The sequence below is a fragment of the Drosophila tropicalis genome, unplaced genomic scaffold (assembly GCF_018151085.1).
Source record: "Drosophila tropicalis isolate 14030-0801.00 unplaced genomic scaffold, ASM1815108v1 contig_158, whole genome shotgun sequence".
Taxonomy (NCBI): Eukaryota; Metazoa; Arthropoda; class Insecta; order Diptera; family Drosophilidae; genus Drosophila; species Drosophila tropicalis.
Window position 1 is genome coordinate 7,429,546 of NW_027172602.1, and position 20,505 is coordinate 7,450,050.

The 20,505-nt window shown below is 42.0% G+C and overlaps 1 protein-coding gene across 1 annotated transcript; it reads right to left on the reverse strand.

Moving 5' to 3' along the window:
* Positions 1-4,363: 4,363 nt before the first annotated feature.
* Positions 4,364-19,985, reverse strand: LOC137584403 (uncharacterized). Its single transcript, XM_068299783.1, has 3 exons — positions 19,835-19,985; positions 16,494-16,608; positions 4,364-4,679 (listed from the first exon to the last, which is right to left on the reverse strand). Exons 1-3 carry the CDS (start codon positions 19,983-19,985, stop codon positions 4,364-4,366), a joined length of 582 nt encoding a protein of 193 aa, XP_068155884.1.
* Positions 19,986-20,505: the final 520 nt, after the last annotated feature.

Here is a 20,505-nt window from a genome sequence, read left to right on the forward strand (position 1 = left end):
CGGTAGCCGTGATAATGGCCAAGCCATTGGCCTTTGGCCATTGCCACAAATTGGATGCTGCTGCTCACTTTTAACCCAGTAATCAGGCCCAGCCACGCAGCCTTTATGGTAATGGAGGCCATGGCTACCCGTTGGCCAGAATACCGGCTAGCAAATGGAGATTGCAAGCCAATTTATCGACACTTCTAATGCTGGACATGCGCCGCAGGATCATCATCAGAATCATCGGCAGCTGCTGCTGCTGCTGCTACTGGACTGGGCCAACTAATATAATGATGATGCAGTTGCCGTTTGCCGTTGAGGTTGCAGTTGCAGTTGCATTCGCCGTTTGCCGTTGCAGTAGCCAGGAGTGCACTCAAATCTCAAGCATTACCCCCGGTCGGTCGGTTGGTCGGTCTCTTTACCTTGCTTTTCTTTTCTTTCTTTCTTTCTTTCTTTTTTTTCTCTCTTCCTTACCTTTACTATTCCTGTTGCTGTTGCTGCTGCTGCTGCTGCTGCATGTTGCACATATGTCACATAGTCGCCTCCGCCGCCGCCGCCGCCGTTGCCTTGCCCTCTCGCCATAATTGTTGGCAATTCTGTAATTTTCGTTATTGTTGCTGGCGGTTTTTGTTTTTGCTTCTCTCACATCTCGCCGACGATGTTGCGACAATTGCCATCACATCACCATCAACAACCAATGCAGCCTATATGCATAATATTATACGATGCGATATGGATTTGGATATGCGGTGGGCACGGGTACCTACCCGATTATGTATTGAAATGCCAATGCTGAAGGTTTACTAGACATTTATCCATTCGAATATTCGTGGTAATTACCCCCCATGAGTGAGTGAGCGCGCAAAACTGAATACGCATTATTCGCGTATTCCCTTTATTGAGATCTCTTTTTGATCTTACCGAACCCAAACCACCTACACACACACACATAAGCCCACATTGATATTGTCACAACTAATTGAAGTAAATCTTATATATACAATATCCTTTAAACTGCATCCTTAAAGCTTCTTGCATAAAATATTATCATAACTAAATCAAATCTTAGCTTAAAGTTTAATATTATGATATTATATTTTATTTCAAGATTCTCGGACTTTCATTTTAGTGATTTTAACGAAACAATTTCCTAAGACTTAAAAAATAAATTTTGATAAAAATGTTGGTTATCTCGCTCACTCTTACAAGCACATAGACACATAGACAAATTCTGTCATCTGATGAAAAACGTTTAAATCAATAATTATAATCTAGAAATAAGATGGATAAAGGACTTTAACCCATTTACACTCTATAACAGGGAAATTGAAATGTTTCTTACTACAGTAGAATCAGGTTATAGCGTCTAAAGTTCGATGAGTGATACAAGCAAACTTATGTGAAAGGACCTCCGGTTAGTACGTCATTATAACCGAATTCCACTGTACTTAATAATTTTCTTGAAATTTCCCTAACAAGAGACTGTTATTCATGGATCCCTTCACTCGATGGTAGGGACAAAAAAATAAAACATAAGTCATCCGAAACAAACTTGAATGGATGAATCATTTATTGTAATTTTCAACTGTTCTAATTGATTTCACTCCATTGACCTTAATCTGATGGCTGCTAGTTGGGATCATTCAATGAAAATCAAAGTTCGTAGCTGAGAGCCACGCATCTCGATGCGTGCGTCCGGCAGGTTGTGCGGCCGGCAATGCCAACGCTGGCTGGGCGACTGATAAAAGTTAACGGTGATGTTGTCGCAACGCACTTAACCCCATCTGTAAGCTCTGGTCGCCCAGCCACCTTCTTGCCATCACCTTGGCAGTTCGTCGTGGCACACATTGTGTCCTCTCTCTCTCAGTCGCGCTCTCTTTAACTGTTAACCCGAAGGGGGTAGCTTCAAATCTTTCGTATTCGAACATCTCGCGCTCTCGCTTGCTCTGCTACCTGTGCACAAGTGACTAAGTGACGTCGGCGTCAGCATCAGCGTCAGCTGAGGCAGCGACGTCAGGTGGGAGGTGAATGAAGTGTGCGTGTGTGTGTGTGTGTGTGTAAGGGGGGGAGGAGATGGTGGTGGGGATGGGTGGTAGGGTTGGCGAGTGTCAAACAAATATGCGGAGAGCATCGTCGGTGGCCAATCGATGGCGAACGCGCGTGTGCGACGCTCGTGTGTGAGTGTGTGGGCATGTGTTAGTGTGTGTGTGCGTACACATAAGCAAAAGCGCCGATACATATGCTATAGCCATGGCTGGATATAACTGCGTGTGGACAGGACTTCGATTCTCTTCAGCCCCCACCCGACCATGCTAGCGAATGGGTTAAGCTAAGGGTTTACGCACACTGATAAACCACAACGCATGTGTGTGTGTGTGTGAGTGCGTGTGTGTGAAGTGGACACACTCGTACGCACACTCATGTGTGTGGATCTATTGCTTTCCCGCTCACACACGCGCATCTAATTAACAAAAAGACAAACCTGTGCAATAAAAACAATTCGCATTCACTTTTGGCCCTCACACGGACACTCCAACTCTCACACACACACACACACACACACACACGATTCACATTCGTAATCACATATGAGTGTGCGCTGATTCTCATATCAAAGAGCCTGACATTAATGGGTGCTAGCACAGTTGACGTCGACCGCGACGCCCAACGTAAGCGTCAGCCTCGACAGCGACGGCGACGTAACGTTGGCGAAGTTAGCTTTCTTTGCTGTCGTCCAGTTGATAGAGGCCAGCCAGTTGACGATGCAACTTGTTTGATGTTGCGTCAAGTTCGTTTATAACTTCTAGATGGGTGACACAATGTGTGGAAGGGGTAAACGATGTCAAATGTTAGGCGGACTGAGGATTCTCCTCTACCCTAAGAGATCCTTTTTATCAAGAGTCACAATTGAATGTTTGGACATCTTATACGAAGCTTTGAAAAACGAAATAATTAATTACTGTAAAATTACTGTGTTTACTTTTAAATGTTTGTTTTGTGATTTTTCTTTCTCTTGCATTATTGAGGAAGAAGCTAAGCTTCAGTTCGTGGCAACAGAACGGCGATCGGCCCAGCTCAGCTACCAACAACCAGATCCAACCACAATGTTGTAAGTGGTTTTAGCCCGACCGAAAGCAGACCCCACTCACACACACACACACACACAAGCACACTCATACACATAATGCTCACATCGTGGCCGTTTGGTGGGGCATGAACTAAGTTTAGTTTATTAGATGCACACGAGCAGCCGCGTTGTGAGGACGTGGGTCCCAGAATTGGCGCAGAGTCTCTGAAACAGAAACGAAAAGAAACTTAATAAATAAACTTAAAACGTTTTTGCCCTCTCGCGTATGGTTTTTGACGTATTTAGTTATTGGCGCGCGTTAACGGCGAAAATAAATTAATCAAATGTGTTGCTAGTGGAATGAATTTGGGTACGGGTATGGGTAGGGATAGAGAATAACATATAAATTGATGTTGTTGTTGTTGTTTTGTTTTTGACATTTGCTTTTTACTTTTACTTGGTCTTATGATTGTGGTTTTTTGTTTTGTTGTTGCTGTTGTTTTTGTATTGTTAAAGGTGCGCGCGCGCTTTGAAACAAAGCCGGCCCGTTATGACCCTCAAGGGTTGCAATGAGAAATGCCGCCGGCATTTTCAAACTGGACAGTACACAACTCCCAACAAAATATCCCCTCTTGCCCCCTTTAGCATTGCGCGAATAGCCACCACTTTTCTCACATGCCATGCGTGTGTGTGTGTGTGTAAGATTCTCCTGTTATCAGCGGCAAAACCCAAAACTTTTGCAGTCAGCGTCGACGTTTTGGATAACATCGACTTTGCTCTCCGGCTAGAGCTCTCTAGCTCGCTCGCTCACTCTCTGGTGCGTGTGAGTATATATATGTACCTATGCATGTGTGTGTTAGTGTCCACCACCCCCACATACGCACACACATGTGACCAACCAAATAAACAAAACGCCGACAATCCAATTCAAGCAAGCAAGCCAACCAACCAACCCACCCACCACCACCACCACCACCAGCCTTCCACCACCTCTGTCACCATCACAGTCAAAGGGCTTCGCCGGCGACGTCAACGTCAACGTAAACGCCGACATCGGCATCGTTTAGCCAAAATCAAATTTTCAGATTGGCATTAAAGTGCAAAACCCTAAAATAAAATTGAATTATCTGAACGTAGGCGTCCACAGTCGCTCGCAGGACATCATCGCGTTCGGACATGCTTTAGCACTAGCTACTAGCCTTAGTTCCAACAAACTCTCTCTCTCTCTCTCTCGCTGTCAAACCACACATAAACAAACTTACCAACAACACACACATACACTCTCTTCTCTGCCAGTTGCTGCAGTTGATGCTCTCACGCATACGAAGCTTTCGTGAAACGAAGTTCTCTTGGTCGCTCGTCCTCGTCTTTTGGTCTTTGGTGTAGCCGTGGCTGGTTGTGTGTGCTTGTGTTTGTGTGATGGAGTATGATTGCTGCTACCGCTGCTGCTGCTGCTGTTGCTGGTGGTAGTGTTGGTGTTGGTGGGGTGATGGTGTCGGTGTTCTTGTCGCTGTAGTTGTCGTCGTCGTCGTCGTCGTCGTCGTCGTCGTCGTCGTTGTTGTAGCCATCGTCATTGTCTCCGCCGCCGTCGCTGTCGCTGTCGCCGTCGTCACGGCGCTTTGTGCTTGGGCTTTGTTGGGCAGCCGCAGCCGCAGCTCAATGTTCGCAGTAGTCGCGTACTTCCGCCGTTACCGTTAGCACCGCTATGAAAAAAGCGAAACGAGACAAATAATAACTAAACAAAACTCCGTGTGCGTTTAAAACAGTTGGCCAGTTAGCACTTAAGCCAGGACCCATTTGTAACAGAAACCAACAATCAAACAAATTACAAAAGGAAAAACAAAAAAGAAAATAAAAGCCGACTAAAAATAAATATTAAATTTATTTCTTCTTATTCGACCCCTCGATCACACCCACACGACAACAAAGTGCAATTTTATTATTTTTTTCAAGTGTTAACCGCGAGAATGTGCAAGAATATACATGCATAAACAACGTGCATACTTACATACATATAAATTAGAAGCTCAATAATATATCCCAATTGGAAGCCAACAATAACACCAATTCGCCAATGCATGCATCAATGTCGGTCCAATTGGAAAATGCATGACAAAATGAAAAGGAATCGAATCAAATTAAATAAATAACAAACAATTCTTAAAGCTGCCAACAACACTAACAACAACAGCGACAAACAACAACAACAATAATTATAATTAGAATTATAACAAAATAATCACAATAACAACAACAACAACAAAACGAATAAAGTACAAAACGTGCTAAAGGTTCCTACGACAAAACGAAAGCCAGAAGCAAGACAGAGCGAGATAGATACATAGAAAGAGACAGAGAGCGCGAACGGGAAGGTTCTTCCATCACAAAACAAAAAGATAACAAAACAACAAATCATATATGAAACAAAATATATATATTTAAGTATATATAGTGAAGTGCAAAAGAGTTTTGTTCCAAAACAACAACAACAACAACACAAAAGTTTACAAAGCAAAAATTTACAGAAACAAAAAAAAAAAAAAACAACAAATTATTATTAGTTTTTTTTTTTTGTTTTGTTTGTTTAAAACGAACCAGAGTCGCGCCATCATTAATCATTAATGAAAATGCCAAGCAAACCAAATATGGAAAACTACTCTTAAATGTAGTGCACTCTTCAAATGTGTTGCTGCTCTCTCAAGGAAAGCCTTCACAATGACTAAATCTAATTGAGAACGGTGCAAAACCTCACAACATACAGAGATAAACGATTCAGGTTTCGTTCTTTTTTTTTGCTTCCCAAAAACAAAATAAACAATAACAAGAACTTAGTGCAATAAAACTCCCAGCCGGAATCGAAAAAGGAAGAATATCCATAGAGAGACACACACCCCACACACACACACACACACACTGTCTCGTATCATAAATAGGATAAGAATAGAGACAGAGTGAGTGAGAGAGAAAAGATATCAACATTAGCGTGAGCGGACGAAAGGAGTCTTCAGCTACAGGATAAGCAAAAGGATAGCTGCTGGTTGCCCTTGCGGGGGGGCCATAACGCGCGCGCGGAAAAGTTGAAAACATCTTTGGAAATTGGAAACAAAAATGAGAATTAAAATGCCCGCGGTTCGAATTGCACAAGGTGAGTTTTTAAAGAGTTATCAAAGAATCTCATTTAAGCCCACAAACACACACAAACTCACACCTACACACTCACACCTACACCCACAATTAACTTGAAAGTCGCTTTTCCCGTGCATGATTATCCTGTTGTGTCCTAGTATCATGATTCAACACACAGCCAGTATAAGTCAAACTTATAGCCCTTGGATTGGAAATATATAGATCGATTTTCTATATAATTTTCTTAAAAATCATTAAAAAGGACGAATAAGGAATTTTAAACTATTATTATCATTAGTTATTAGTCTAAATTAGATAATGTGTTTTTTAGCAAATTATCCAAAATTATTAAACAAATTTTCATCGACAGTTTCGATGACCTTGCGACGGTTTTGCATTCTACTTTAACTTGGTTAGCCTTAATTTCTTTTTGCCAAATCTTTGCACAAAATGAATCACAACAGATATAAGTCTATATGTATGTATATATGTTCTGCATATTTGTATTTTCGATTTATATAGAGGCAACGCGACTTTTAACTTTTAATGCCTTGTCATTGGCAATTTCGCTAAAAAAAAACCCAAATTCTGTTTTTGTTTTCATTTTTGGGTCATATTTATCAGCGTATAATTGTTAGCCAACTAGCCCATATCCCCACCTTTTATACCCCTGCATATCCGTTCCACACTCCACCCCAAGCACCATTCCACGCACCTTCCGCAGAGTCAACCACGGGTCTACCTTGTCTGTGTCTATCTACTACTATTATATACATACATAGTGTTTGGGTTATCGCAACGATATCGCCAACAATGCTTAAATCAGAGCCAAAACTTCCCCAATCTCCCCCACACCCATCTAGGTGTGTGTGTGTGTGTGTGTTTGCAATGATTTCTCAGATTGCTATTAGGCTGTAATTCCATATCCATGGAATGCGAATTGAGTAACCAGTTAGTTAGTTTCGTTAGCTGGACGTTCTCTCTCTCTCTCTCTCTCTCTCGCTCTCTCTGTGTAGGGAGTTTTGGGGGTGGCGCTGGGCTACGGCTAGTTCAAAGTAAAAAAATCAGAACCGTAAACCTATAAACATATGGGCACGACAGAAACCACAAATGTATTCGTTCCATCTAACCATCCATATCATGGTCATAAAAAAACAAAAACAAAAGTTCCTTATTTTTCCTGTATACCCTACAGCATGAAAAACTGATAAAGGATGAAACAGGGACAAAAGTTTCTCTCTCTCTCTAGCAAATATTTGCTGCAATCAAAGGACTCGGTTAGTTACATATTTTGCTAACTAATTATGGGTAAAGGGTATTCTTAGGTCGTTGTTATGTTGTCATTTAGCGAACAAAGTGGTTAATTTTATTTTATTATTGTTTTATTACTTACTTTTTTGTTTTTGCTTTTAGCAGAGATTTCCCATTTCTTGGCTGAGCAAGCCATGTTATCACTTTGATATCTAGATAAACATAATGAATCCAAATGGTAGATGACGCACCAAACGAAAGAGAGAGGGAGAGAGAGTGAGAGGGCAAAAGGGAGTGAGACTGGCCAGTGCACCTGTCCTCCTCTTTTCGCCCCCTTTCAGACGAAACAATTTAATTGCTCTAATACATTTTTTTTGTTGTTTTTCCTCTTTTTTTTTTTTTTGGGTTTTTTGTATTTGTCTTACAAATCAAAGCCAATTACGTAGGTTGGTGTAGGTGGAGGAGGAGGAGGACTCTGACATTCTTTTTTTTTTGTGTTTTTCTTGGTAATATGATAACAGAGAGTAGAGTGGGGGAGTGGGTGTGGGAGTGGAAGTGACAGGGGGAGAGGGAGAGTGGGGAAAGAGCACTAATTGCTGACGATCGCTTGGACAAAGGAGAAGTGACGGAGGTGAGAAGAAACTCACCTTTCCTCTTCTTATCAATATCTGTTTTGGGGCCAAAATTGCTGATGTTAGGCCATCCCCCCCTGCTCAAACGACTTGCCCCACTTCACTTTGCCCTTCTTTTGATACTACATGACCATCATATTGGTCTCTCTATCATAATTAATTGCTACAATTCTCATTTTTTTGTTGTTGTTGTTGCGTTTCGCTTGTTGACATTCTTCAGTTATTTCCCTCCCGTTGTTGTTGTTGTTGGGAATCTTTTTGATCTCCAAATTTGACAACATTTCGTCATGCCGCCCATTGCTGGTGGTGGTGGCGGTGGTGCTGCTGCTGCTGCTTGACTCTCCTCTTATCACAATGAGAACACGACACGCAAAACGTCAAGTGGTTGAGCACAGGTTGACAGTGGGCGGGTGGGGGGTGGGAAGTGTTTCTGCGAGTCGTCTGATGAGTAATTTCCAAGAACAAGCCAAACTCCCAATGTTTCTTGTTACTTCATGGAGGGAGCAGAGGGGAAGGGGGCAGAAAGACACATTCACGGATGATGTTCAATTGTTGCCTCTGATAATGAGTATGCTTAATTGGAAATTAATCAATCGACTATATTTAATAGACTCATCTACCTACCTACAAATGAAAGCATCACGAAATGGCCAACTAAACTCAAGTCGATAGGAAAAATAAACACCTCTTGTTATAGTTAATTAATCAGAAGCAAATCTGGCAACGATTCGACTAAGTCCACATTAGAATAAAACCTTAAGAATCTCTGAAAATCAATGAAAAGCTTTGAAAACAATTGTTATAGACTTACTTATCGAATGTTTTAAAATTGTGTATATAAAGTACAAAAATTTTAGCCAGTTGAACGTTTTTTATCTTGTTTTTTTGGCCAATTAGCGGTCACGCTTCAACTGGGTCTAAATGGTAAGATAGATAGGTGGATAGCCCTCGGTCAGTTGGGCTAATCAAGCGGCACGCTCTCTTGCAGGATGTTGAATCGATATAGTGCAATTGCACCTGGCCGCCACCTGACCCGAAGTGGTGGGCAAATCACCCACACACACACACACACACACACACTTATGCCCAGTTTTGGGCATCTCTCATTCACCTCTTTGGTCTGGTCTCTGTTGGTGCCGTGTCGTGGCGCCAGGTTGTACCTAGTTTTTGTGTCTTAATTTGATTATCGACCAAACAGAGTGTCCATTAAATGAGCGACCGACCGCGGCCGTGTCCCCCTATCCATGTGCCTGCCTCTTTTTAGCCGCCCACCCCTCCGCAAGGCTGTCTCTGTCTCTGTCCTCTGTGTGTGTTCGTGTCCGTCGTCTCTGTTATATTTTGTTATCCTATTTTGCCATGGCAACTGTTTTCAAAGCATTTTTGCAATTGTTATAACAAATAATAGCAGCCCCCATTTCTCCACACCTCCTGCACCCTCTCTTAGCCACCTCCCGCCCTTCGTCCAAGCAAACAACCAGGTCTTGCGTGGCTCTTTGCCTTGCCCCAGTGTCAACGTGTCGTCATGTGGACGTCAAACTTTTGTCCAGCTGTCCAAGAGTGGAACTTTCTCTCTCTCCCTCTAGTTTCACCTCATCCTGTGATTCTTTTCTAGCTCGTATTATGTATAATTAAACTGCTCCGAAGCGCGAATGAGAGGAATAGGAATGGAGTTTGAGGAGTGTGCGGGATGGGTGAAAAAGTTGGGCAGTTGGATAGGAAACTAAGAGAGAGAGAGAGACGGAGACTGGACTGCATTTGAAAGCGCTTATGAGGAGCGCCATGGGGCAGGACATAAATTGAAACTGGTCGCTCAGGCGGTCGGTTTGGGCATTTTGGGGGATGTCGCTGCGGGAGAGTGGAGACAAAGCGAGACAAGATGAGATGGGACGCCAGCCAGCCAGCCAGCCAGCCAGTCAGTCAGCCAGCCAGCCAGCCAGCTCATGTATGCCAGTTGGATATACATATTTACGTGTCCCCCCCCCACTCCAATTGCAGCTGAGTCTCTGGCACTGGCAGCATAATCAGCCACAAACAGCGCTCAGCGAGTTACTTCCCGCTGCGGCGACTCCGATTCGCCGACTTTAACTCCGAACCGGCTCAGTCCATGTCCTGTCTCTCCCTCGCTCTGCTCACTAGGTGCATCCTGTGTCCTGTGTGTGTCCTCCATGTGAGTAAGTGTGTGTGTGTGTGTGTGTGCTGTTGTCCTGGGCCAACAACGGCGGGCGGTCGGTCCGTCGCTCTTCTGAATTGTTTTGCACTTTCTTTTGTTTTAAATTCGCCTAGGTTTTATTTTTTGTTTTGTTTTTACCCCTCGCTTGCTTGTCTTGCTTGTTTTTTGGCTTTTGGCTTTTGTTTTGGCTTACGCTTTTAATTTTCGGTAGAATAACAATGCTGAGTATTCTTACGAGTGTTGACTGCAAATATGAGTATATATAAGTATATACGAATATGAATAAATTGACTGAAAGTTCAGTTTGCAGATATATCAATACAGAAATCATATCATTTTGATAGATTAAAACTTTTTCAACTTTTTCCTTTTGCTGTTCCCACTTTCAAATTACATAATATTTAACTTAATTCAATGACTAACTAAACTAGTTGAACCTGCAAAACTTAAGCGACTCCTTAACAGTTTTTCTAATGAAACTCTGATTCAGGATCTAAAATTTCGAAAAGAAAGGCCTATTTAATGGATTTTGAATCCTTATACTTGGTATGTTGAAGACAAATTCGAGATCGAATGATGTCAAAAGACTTGAGTGTATTGTCATACCACTTGAGAGTGAGTTCAAAAAAAGGATACAAACAGGAAATTGGTTTAGTTTTCTAAGCAAAACTTACTATAAATTTGAAACTAAGCCAAGGCATTTAGATTTGATTAGAATAGGAGTAGTCAGTCGTCTTTTAGTTGAGAATGCAAAAGGGGTGGGGAAAAAACAACAACAACATTCGTGTGTAAGGACATTGGACAAAGGTCAAGAAGTGCTTTGACTTTGTGGCATCCCTTTAACAGTTTTTCCATTGGCCATCGACTCTCAACGTATACGCAATGTGGTAGACGAAAACAAAGAGTAGAAAACAGAGAGAACAGAAAGAAAGAAAGAAAAAAAGCAAAAACGACCAAAAGGAAAGAAAAGTTTTCAGGCTACAATTTAATGAATTTTTTACTGGGTTTGTTTTGACGCGAATAATTTCATTTTTTTTTTTTTTGCTTTTGTTGTTTTTTGTCTTTGCTTTTGTATTTTTTTCTTAGTTTTTGTTGTGATTTTACGTCTCTCTATGCTTTTCGCACTTTGGCAAACTTTTCACTTTCAATGGCGCGAACCATCAGCCAACCAACCACCCACCCACCCACTGACTGACTGGCACGATGGGTCGCTTCTTCGTCATCCGGAAAATGGAATGCAAGAACTTGGCACCTTTGTGCGACATCCTTTTTGGTGGCATGCAACCAACTGCTGCCGCTGATGCTGCGTAGTCAGCGAGCAAAACAAACCGCAAAATTTTGTATTCTCACTCTTTTTATCCTTTCTGTCTCTGTCGAGTGATGATGATGATGATGACGATGATGATGGGTTGCTTGCAGGACGAAGGAGGCCTACTCCTCTTCTTCTTATTCTTCTTCATTTTCTGCTTAATATTTAACCCGGCATCCTTCTATTGCCGGCGCACGCGCCTCGAACAAAATTTCAATAGCTTTTCTTTCTTTCACTCTTTTTTCGTGTTTTTTGTTTACCTAGGCTATGCTTTAACTTGGTGTTTCCTTGTTTCCCCCCTCTCACTCCATCTCTCGTTCTCTCTATCTCTCTCTCTCTCTCTCTCTTATGCTCAGTGTCGCATCCTCCCATTCGTTTCCTTTTTAAGCACGTGCCAACAAAAACTATGGAATAAAGACAAAAAATAAGCAGGAAATGCGGCAAGCAACATAAAAATACAAAAAACAAAAAAAATTGAATTTATACAAATTTATTTGTCGCTAGTTGGCATAAATTGGATTTCATTTGATCAGGAAGAGGGACACACACACACATAAATAGGGAAGTTCTATTTCCAGGCTCTTTCCCTTCTCTTCCTCTTCTTCTTCTTCTCGCTGTTGCTTTATGTTGTTTGGAAAGGAATCAATATGATTAGTTTCAGGGCCAAGTCGAAAGTCATTCATTAAGGGCTAGGCTAGGCTTGGCAAGCCAGCACCTACGCAATGTCGCAACATTATGGCCCAAAGATTGAGTTTGAAGATGAGGGCATACAGACAGATGCTGATGATGATGATGACGATGATGATGAAGTAGTGGACGGCCAAGTTTTGTGTGTTGGACTTCGAAGCTCTGCGTCTTGGGGTTTTTTTTTTTAATTGAGCAGCGCAATTATTATTTGCCTCATTCACTCAGTCATTCGAAGCAGTTTATAAATAGCTCACGAAAGAAGGCGCAGATTGAAAATGCAACCCACGCAACCTTTTTGTTTTTGTTTTCTACACACCCAGAAAACATTGGGCTAACAGAGAGGGTGAGAGAGGGCGGGGCTGGAGAAACTCCTCTAGATGGTGATGGAGCAGTCCAGTTGGAGTCATATTGCCGGATTACGATTCGGGCTAAGTTTACTTTAAGGGGCGGCGAGGGGATCTCCCTCCCATGACCATGTGGGTGTCATCATTGTCGTCGTTGTCAGTGAATTCAATAAAAACTTCACAGCCAATGAAGAGTTTTTTTTTCTCCTTATTTTGGCATGTGACCAAACAGACGCGTGCGTGGCCTCCTCCTCGTCTTCATCATCTTCATCTCCTTCAGCTTCTTTGGTCGTAGGTGTGGGTGCGGCCTATACCGGATGATGGGCTTTGGTTTTTGGGTTGGTTAACTCTTTGACTGGCATAATTTAATTCAATGATTACTGATTTTAAAACGAAACCAAAACGTTAAAGATAAAGACACACACACAGATGATGATGATGATAATGATGATGATGATGATGATGATGAGACGCGTGCGTCTGTAACTCAAAATAAATAAATCAATCATGGGGTCCACAGAGAGAGAGTGAGAGAGAGAGAGATCTCTCTGTCTGTCTATAGTGCTCAGTGATCAACGCTCAGCTTGAGACTTCAGAGGCTCCAAAGGGACTTTGGCCCACCTCGAATACTTGAATTGTGCTTTGAGTAGGCACTCCCCATTTCCGTTTAGCTGCGATTAATATCAAGGCATTGGAGCAACTTGCATGATTCTCCAAAGTGAGACCGAGACAGCCAATGAATGAGATAAAAGTAAGATCTCTCTGTGCTTATCAGCATAATTATTATACCATACACCCATAGGGTGAAATGGTATATTAAAGTCGCCAAAATGTATGTAACAGCCAGAAGGAAGCTTCTCCGACCCTATAAAGTATATATATTCTTGATCAGGATGAACAGCCGAGTCGATCTAGCCATGTCCGTCTGTCCGTCCGTCCGTCCGTCCGTCCGTCCGTCCGTCCGTCCGTCCGTCCGTCCGTCCGTCCGTCCGTCCGTCTGTATGAACACGCAGATCTCGGAGACTATAAGAGCTAGAGCCACCAAATTTGGTATGTATACTCGTGTAGTATGCACATGTTCAGCATTAATTGGAATTTCGGCCACGCCCCCTTACGCCCCCAGGAATCACATAAAACTGTTTTTCTTAAAAAGTATGACAGCTAGAGACATCAAATTTAGTTTGTATACCCGATTAGTTAGTGCGCAGAAATTAACTGTTCAAACTTTTTGCCACGCCCCCTTACGCCTCCAGGAATCACACAAAACTGTTTTTCTTAAAAAGTATAATAGATAGAGACATCAAATTTGGTTTATATACTCGTTTAGTTAGCGCGCAGAAACTAATTGTTTAAACTTTTTGCCACGCCCCCTTACGCCCCCGGAATTTACATAAAAGTGATTTCCTTAAAAACTATGATAGCTACCGACATCAAATTTAGTATGTAGACTAGCTTAATAGACGCGCAGATATTGGCTATTTAAACATTTTGCCACGCCCACTTCCGCCCCCGTAAATTAAACAAAACTGATTTTATCAAAAACTACCAAAGCTAAAGTCACCAAATTTAGTATGTATACTGGCATAGTATGCGCGGAGAATTTATATATTTTCACATTTTGCCACGCCCACTTCCACCTCCATAATTTAGAAAAAACCGATTTCCTCCTGTATTTTTTTGACCATCGCATTCAAATTCGGCAGACTAATTAATCTTATCTATTTCTACAAAACTACCAAATTTGATTGAAATGGGACTAGAAACATGCAAAATATGCGTATGAACGTATTTTACTACGCGGTCCACAAGGCCAGAATCGGACGTTGGCTAGTAGCGGCGCTAGAGTGCTCGTGTGTTTGTAGAGTGAGCGAGATAGCACATAGTATAAGACATGTAAAAACAATTTAATAGACATACATTTGGTCTTCGAAATTTGAAATATTTGTTTCACCAGGTGTATGGTATACCCAAGTCGACGAGTCGACTTACTTGCTTCATTTATTATCATTAAAATGCCATTGTCACATCATGATGCTCTTGCTCTGTGGTGGCCCAATCACACCTTAAGAATGACTTGTCCTCAAATTCTTGTCTATCGATCGTATTGATGATAATATATCTATTTGAATTTTGAAATTCTTAACTAATTATAATCTAATGATCACATACTCAAGTTTTGGCACTTTAAGCTTTAACTAAAGTCTTTAAATTCGATTGGTTATAAGATCTGTATACGATATTTTCTCTTTTCTATAGTTATAGTAATATTTTATTATATATATTATGTATTTATACATATATTATTGAGAAATCAAAAGTTATGAATAATTTGAAAGAATTGACAAAAGATTACAAATTGTGTTCCATTCTAGGAAATCTATCACTTAGAATCGTATCTTATATGATGAGTCCCATTTAAAGGTCACAAAGAATAATCCTTTGAAATTTGTATTTAGTTTGAAAGTTGAATCCTTTGAAATTTGTAAGGACTCAATCCTTTGAAAATTGAAATTGTTAACAGTTTTGGAATAATCCTTTGGGATATTTGTGATTGTATTAAGTTTCATTGTGAAGTACATTTCTGAAATATCGTTTGAAATCGTTTATAACTTTCTATTCCGTTACTATCTGTACCACTTAAAGATCAAGTTTAAGTAATCTACAGATGTATTAATCCACATTCTATATGTATGTATGTACATATGTGTGTATGTATGTACATATGGCTCATTTGTCATTTTGATTTTGTGTATCTCTCTGCATGATCGTTTTGTTGATTCAGGTGAATTACCTATACAAATAGTCATTATTTCTGTTCCTCAATTTACAAATTAATTCTACATTTCATGTACACACACACACACACACACAAAGAGAGATAGATAGAGAGAGATATGTTTATGTAGATAATTGTAATTTACCTTCTTCTGCACCTATTTTGCTTTTATTTTCGTTTCGTTTTGTCTTGGCTTGGTCTTCATATCGTTTGAGATTGTATTTGCGCCCATCCCCAAAAATTAACTTCCAATGGGCACGCGCTATATTGAAACAAAAACCGTAAAGAAATCGTTGAATCGCCATTCGTTGAGCTGCCACACACACACACACACACACACACACTGAGTGCTGAGTGTGTTGCGTAGAGTGAAACTGGAGAGCTCCCCAGTTTCAGTCTCCAAGACGCGCTCTGATCTTTGTCACCATCATCATCATCATCATCATCATCATCGGCAACATTCGCATTGTTGTTGCGTTTTGTTGACGCCTCCCCTTTTATTTATTCATTCATTTTTTTAGTTGTTGTTTTTTTTTTTTTTATTGCTGGTTCGTTTCTTGCCAAGCGAAGAAGAGAGAGAGAGAGAGAGTGAGCGCCAAGTGGAGCAGAGTGTTGGTGAGGGGGGATACACACACAGAGAGAGAGAGAGAGAGTTACAATTCAACTGATAACTTATTTACTTTTTGGGGGGCTTTGGCTTTTGTTGACTCGCCGTTGGCTGTCTTGCCCGCCTCTTCGCTCGCTCGCTCGCTCTCTCACTCACTCACTCACTCACTAGCTCTCTATGTTTCTCTCTCTATGGAGGCTCTCTTTAGCTTTGGTCCGTCTGGGGCCAGCCCGTTTTTGTTGTTGGCTGCTGTCGTCATCATCGTCGTGGTTTGTTCGTTCGTTCCCCAAACCCGAATACTGGCCAAACGAATTGAATGAATATCAGTAAAGAATAAGAAGAAGAAGAAGAGCAGGTTTCTACTACTGTTGTTGTTGTTGTTGTTGTTGCTTATCTGCCGCCGTGTTACGGGTTGAAGCTAACACTGACGCTAAAAACCGCTTCACACCTGTCGATCGCCTCTCCCGCTTCCCTTGCCCCCTCTCTATCGCTCTCTCTCACTCTCTCTTGAAGCCCCATCGTTTCCCCTTTCCCCCACCCACATCCCACAGCACCCGGCATCATCATCAGGCCGATCGTTGTTGTCGTCGTCGTCGTCGTCGTCGTTGCCGCTGTCGTTAGTGTGTGCGTTTGTGTTGGCTTTTTGATTGGCCAGACCTTGATATATCTCAATACATTTATATACTCAATATGTAGGTACATAGGCCGAGGCTGAGGAATGGGCCAAGCCCAGTACCAATACCAGACCCAAGCCCGAGCCCCGAGACCGATGCTTTTGGGCTTGTCGTCGTCATCGGTCTGGCATTTTGCATTCCAACTCTCTCAGCATGTGCCCACATCATTTTTGTTTTCTTTCTGTTTTTCTTTATGTAAATCTCTCAATGGTCGCCATTTTGAAATTGTATCATTACATACGAGTAAACCCACATACATACATACGTATACATACATATATACATCGAAATGCTTGCCGGACTATGGCACAGCATGAAATGCCAAATTCATTGGCTGAAAGACCCTTCAAAATGGTCCGATAGTCTGCAAATGTGCATATATATGTATGTAGCTTTGACCATATCCTAGTAGGGGGTAAATCTCAGAGGGGTTACCTTTCTTTTTCGTCCTTTATTTTTTTGGGTTAAAAACGTCTTTTTCAAAGGACCCTGTGAATAGCTTCAAAAGACGTTGATCTTCCATTTGCCCCTTTTCTTTTTTCCATAAAACCCAAAAAAATTTTGTATTTAAGATATCCTTTAAGCTCTTAATGATTAACTTAAGTTAGCATATACTTATTTATACATTAGTAATTGATTGACCCCAGAAAGGGGTCAAATGATTTCAACATAGATTAATTTCCTTTACCAAAACTTGAATCCTTGAAAGGTTTCTATGTGGCCTTTGCCAAAATTCATTTTAAAGGTTTTTTGTTGGCTCAATTCCAGCTAAAGATTAAAGTTAAGATCGAAAAGTGCAAAAGGGTCGGGCAATTAGCATTGGCTAGTTGAGTGTGCACACCTTTTTGCACACATACACACACACACACACACACCCTTGAACACATATGTTAAAGGAGTGCATGCATCAAGAAATATACGCAATAGCATTAGCATGTGTGTGTGTGGGTAGAAATTGAGAGAAAAGTGTGGGACAATCCTTTTTGTGTGAAATTTGTGACGACGCGAGGGGAAGGGAGGGAACAGTGGAAACGGCGTGGAGGAGGGCTCGGGCCAAGTCACTTTGCATCAGCATTTAGCTCAGGCAAGCGTTGCCATTGTTGGGCACAAGTTGCGCATAATTGAAACATAAAACGCTTGGACACCAATTCACAAAAGCCAACGTAGAAGATACAACAAGAGAGGAAGAAGACGAACAAGTAGAACTGGAGAATGAAGGAGGATGTAGACGGATATGGAGATGGAGCTAGGAGCTCCCAGAAGTTTCTCTCCCTCTCTCTATCTCTGTCTGTGTGTGCATTGTGTGTGTGCAAGGAGGCCAAAAGAAAAGGGACAATTGTGTGTAAGAAATGCAAGCAGTGAGTAGTAGGAGATGTGAATGAATGTAAATGGCGTGTGTGTGTATGTGTGTGTGTGTCTGTGATTTATGCTGCCGTTGAACGATTTGTTGTAAATTGAAGAGTGCCAAACCGCATATTTGAATATGGCAGCTGTGACTTTGCCACATGCAATATGTGTGTAATGGAGTTCGAGAGTTGGAGTTGGAGTTGCTTGCAATTGAAGTTGAAACTGGAGTCTTTTGGCCTAAAGCATTTTCCAAGCCAATGAAGGATGGAAGAAAAACCCCAGAGAAACGGAAAAATGGTCAGGCATTTTGCCAATTGCGGTTGACTGACGCACACACACACACACAAACACACACTGGATGGTCTGTTAGTGGATTTTGAAATCCATCTCAAAATTGGGTAGCGATTTTTTGTTTCTTAAAAGTTGTTTTACTAGTGAATGAGTCAGCTGAAGTTTCCGCCCGAATTTCATTGACTATTTCCATCATCTATGTCCAATTTGAGTCATATCGAAATTGAGTTTAGGACAACAAAATTGGGCATTATATGCATTTGTTTCAATTAGACTATCTTCCATTGATTGCCCTCACACACACACACACACTGGGCAGAAGCACTTGAACATCAACTTGAAATGAATTTTCAGCCATAAACTTTTGTCCGCTTTTCAATTATATCAACTTTCGTTTGGTTTTTGCCTTGGCATCCTGTTGCGGTTGCAAGCTTCCACCACCCACACATGAATGACCAGGACCAGGACCAGGGAACTAAAGGAACCAAAGAGGGATGTGTCAGCATTTTGAAAGAGGGCAGGAAGGGGAAGGGATTGCCTGCAGAGGTTTTTGCTGTTCCATTTTATGGGTGGAAGCAGATGCATTGCATTTCTCTTGACCTGCAGTTAAACTGCCGAAAAAAGCGAAACGACAAAAAAGGGCAACAAAAATGCGAATGAAAGATGATGATGATGATGATGATGAAGAAGAGAAAGAGGAAACTGTAGCAGAAGAAGACGAAGGCGTACACATGTACGACACTTGCATTCCCATCTACTTGGAGATGAGATGGTGGTGGTGGACGTAACCGGAGCCAGACCACTACAGGACAGGACCGGCTGGGATGGCCATCTATGTAGGAGCTCTCTAGTCGAAAATTTTCGCTACTTTCATTTGTTCGCAATTTGCGTCCTGCCCTGCGGTGTCGGCATCTACCACTTTCTTTCCATCTCCTCGAATTCATGCTCCTGCTGCGGTTAAGTTCTCCAAATTGCAGTCAGAGTCTGGCCACACACACACACAGACACACACAAGGAGCAAGCAAATACATAACGTTGTCTGCTAGGATTTGCTTGATGGCAACCCAACATGGGTGAGAGTAGGAGTAAAAGTAGGACGGGGTATTTGTGAGGTTGTCCTGGAAATGGTGAAGAGGGAGTTGAAACTGGAGACTGTCCAATAAGTGGCAAAAGCGACGCGTGCTATCTAGCCATCTGCAGACCGAACTGAATTGTATGTAGACAGATCCAAGGTCCACTCGCTCTCTCTCTCTATCTCTCTTTCTCTGTGAGCTTCTCTCTCGTTCTACTCAAAGTGAGGAGGAGTGAGAGGATGCAATGTCTGTGGATAAATTTAAAGTTGGTAAGGTTGGTAGAGTTGGTGGAGTCTGTGGAGCTGCTAAAGCACGAATCAGTCAGCCGCAGCGCATAAAGTTCAAGTTGGGCGATTCGAAAAACAGTTGCCAGGAGCAGCTAAAGGAGGAGCTGCAAAATAAAATCGACAAAACTCAAGTTTTTATTGTTGCCCCGGGATGTCGTAGAGTCATGTGAGTGTGAGAGTGTATGTGTGTTTGTGTGTGCACCTCCTATACGTGTACTATCAACGTCATCGGCCACATTTGGCCTGGGCTTGGGCTGGTGTTTGGTCTTGGTCTTGTTCTTGTTCTCGGTCTTTTGACTGGGGCGGTCTGGCAGGGGTATCCATTGCCTGCTTCTATCTGGTACTTGCTCGGCATGGCACATCGTTTAAGTGTCGCCATCCGGGTCCGTTGTCCGAGTCCGAGCGAGATGGCAATTGTTGGCCAAACACATGAGATGCGGCAACCATCAGCAGACCCCAAGTCCCCAATCTCCACCCACCAACTCACAACCCCTTTTTGGATGCTACATACATATATATGTGAATGTGTGTGTGTGTGTGTGTGCAGGAGGGGGGGTTTCTATTGATTTTGTTGCCGTTGTCTGGATGGTTGAGTTGAGGTTGAGTTTCAGTTGGCATTGGATGTGGGTGTGAGTGTGGGTATGGGTATGGTTTTTGGGTTTGAGTTGGATGCCTCTAGGGTTGGACCAAGCCACTGGCTGACTGGACGAATGAAAGTGTGCGGTCAGTGTGCGTGTGTATCTGTGTGTGTCCGGTTTAGGACTCCGCCCATTTAGTCTCTGAAGGACCAACGCAGTCACATATGTACATACGTTTCAACATATGTTTGTAAATATCATCTGCTTCACAATTATAGCAAATATGTATCGAAATCAATAATCG

Coding starts and splice junctions, on each gene's coding strand:
- LOC137584403 (XM_068299783.1), bottom strand. CDS start 19,985: ATGTGCCATGCCGAGCAAGTACCAGATAGAAGCAGGCAATGGATACCC. Junction 16,609..19,834: donor CGATGACGTTGATAGTACAC/GTATAGGAGGTG, acceptor AGATATATCAAG/GTCTGGCCAATCAAAAAGCC. Junction 4,680..16,493: donor GATGCCGGGTGCTGTGGGAT/GTGGGTGGGGGA, acceptor TGCCCAACAAAG/CCCAAGCACAAAGCGCCGTG.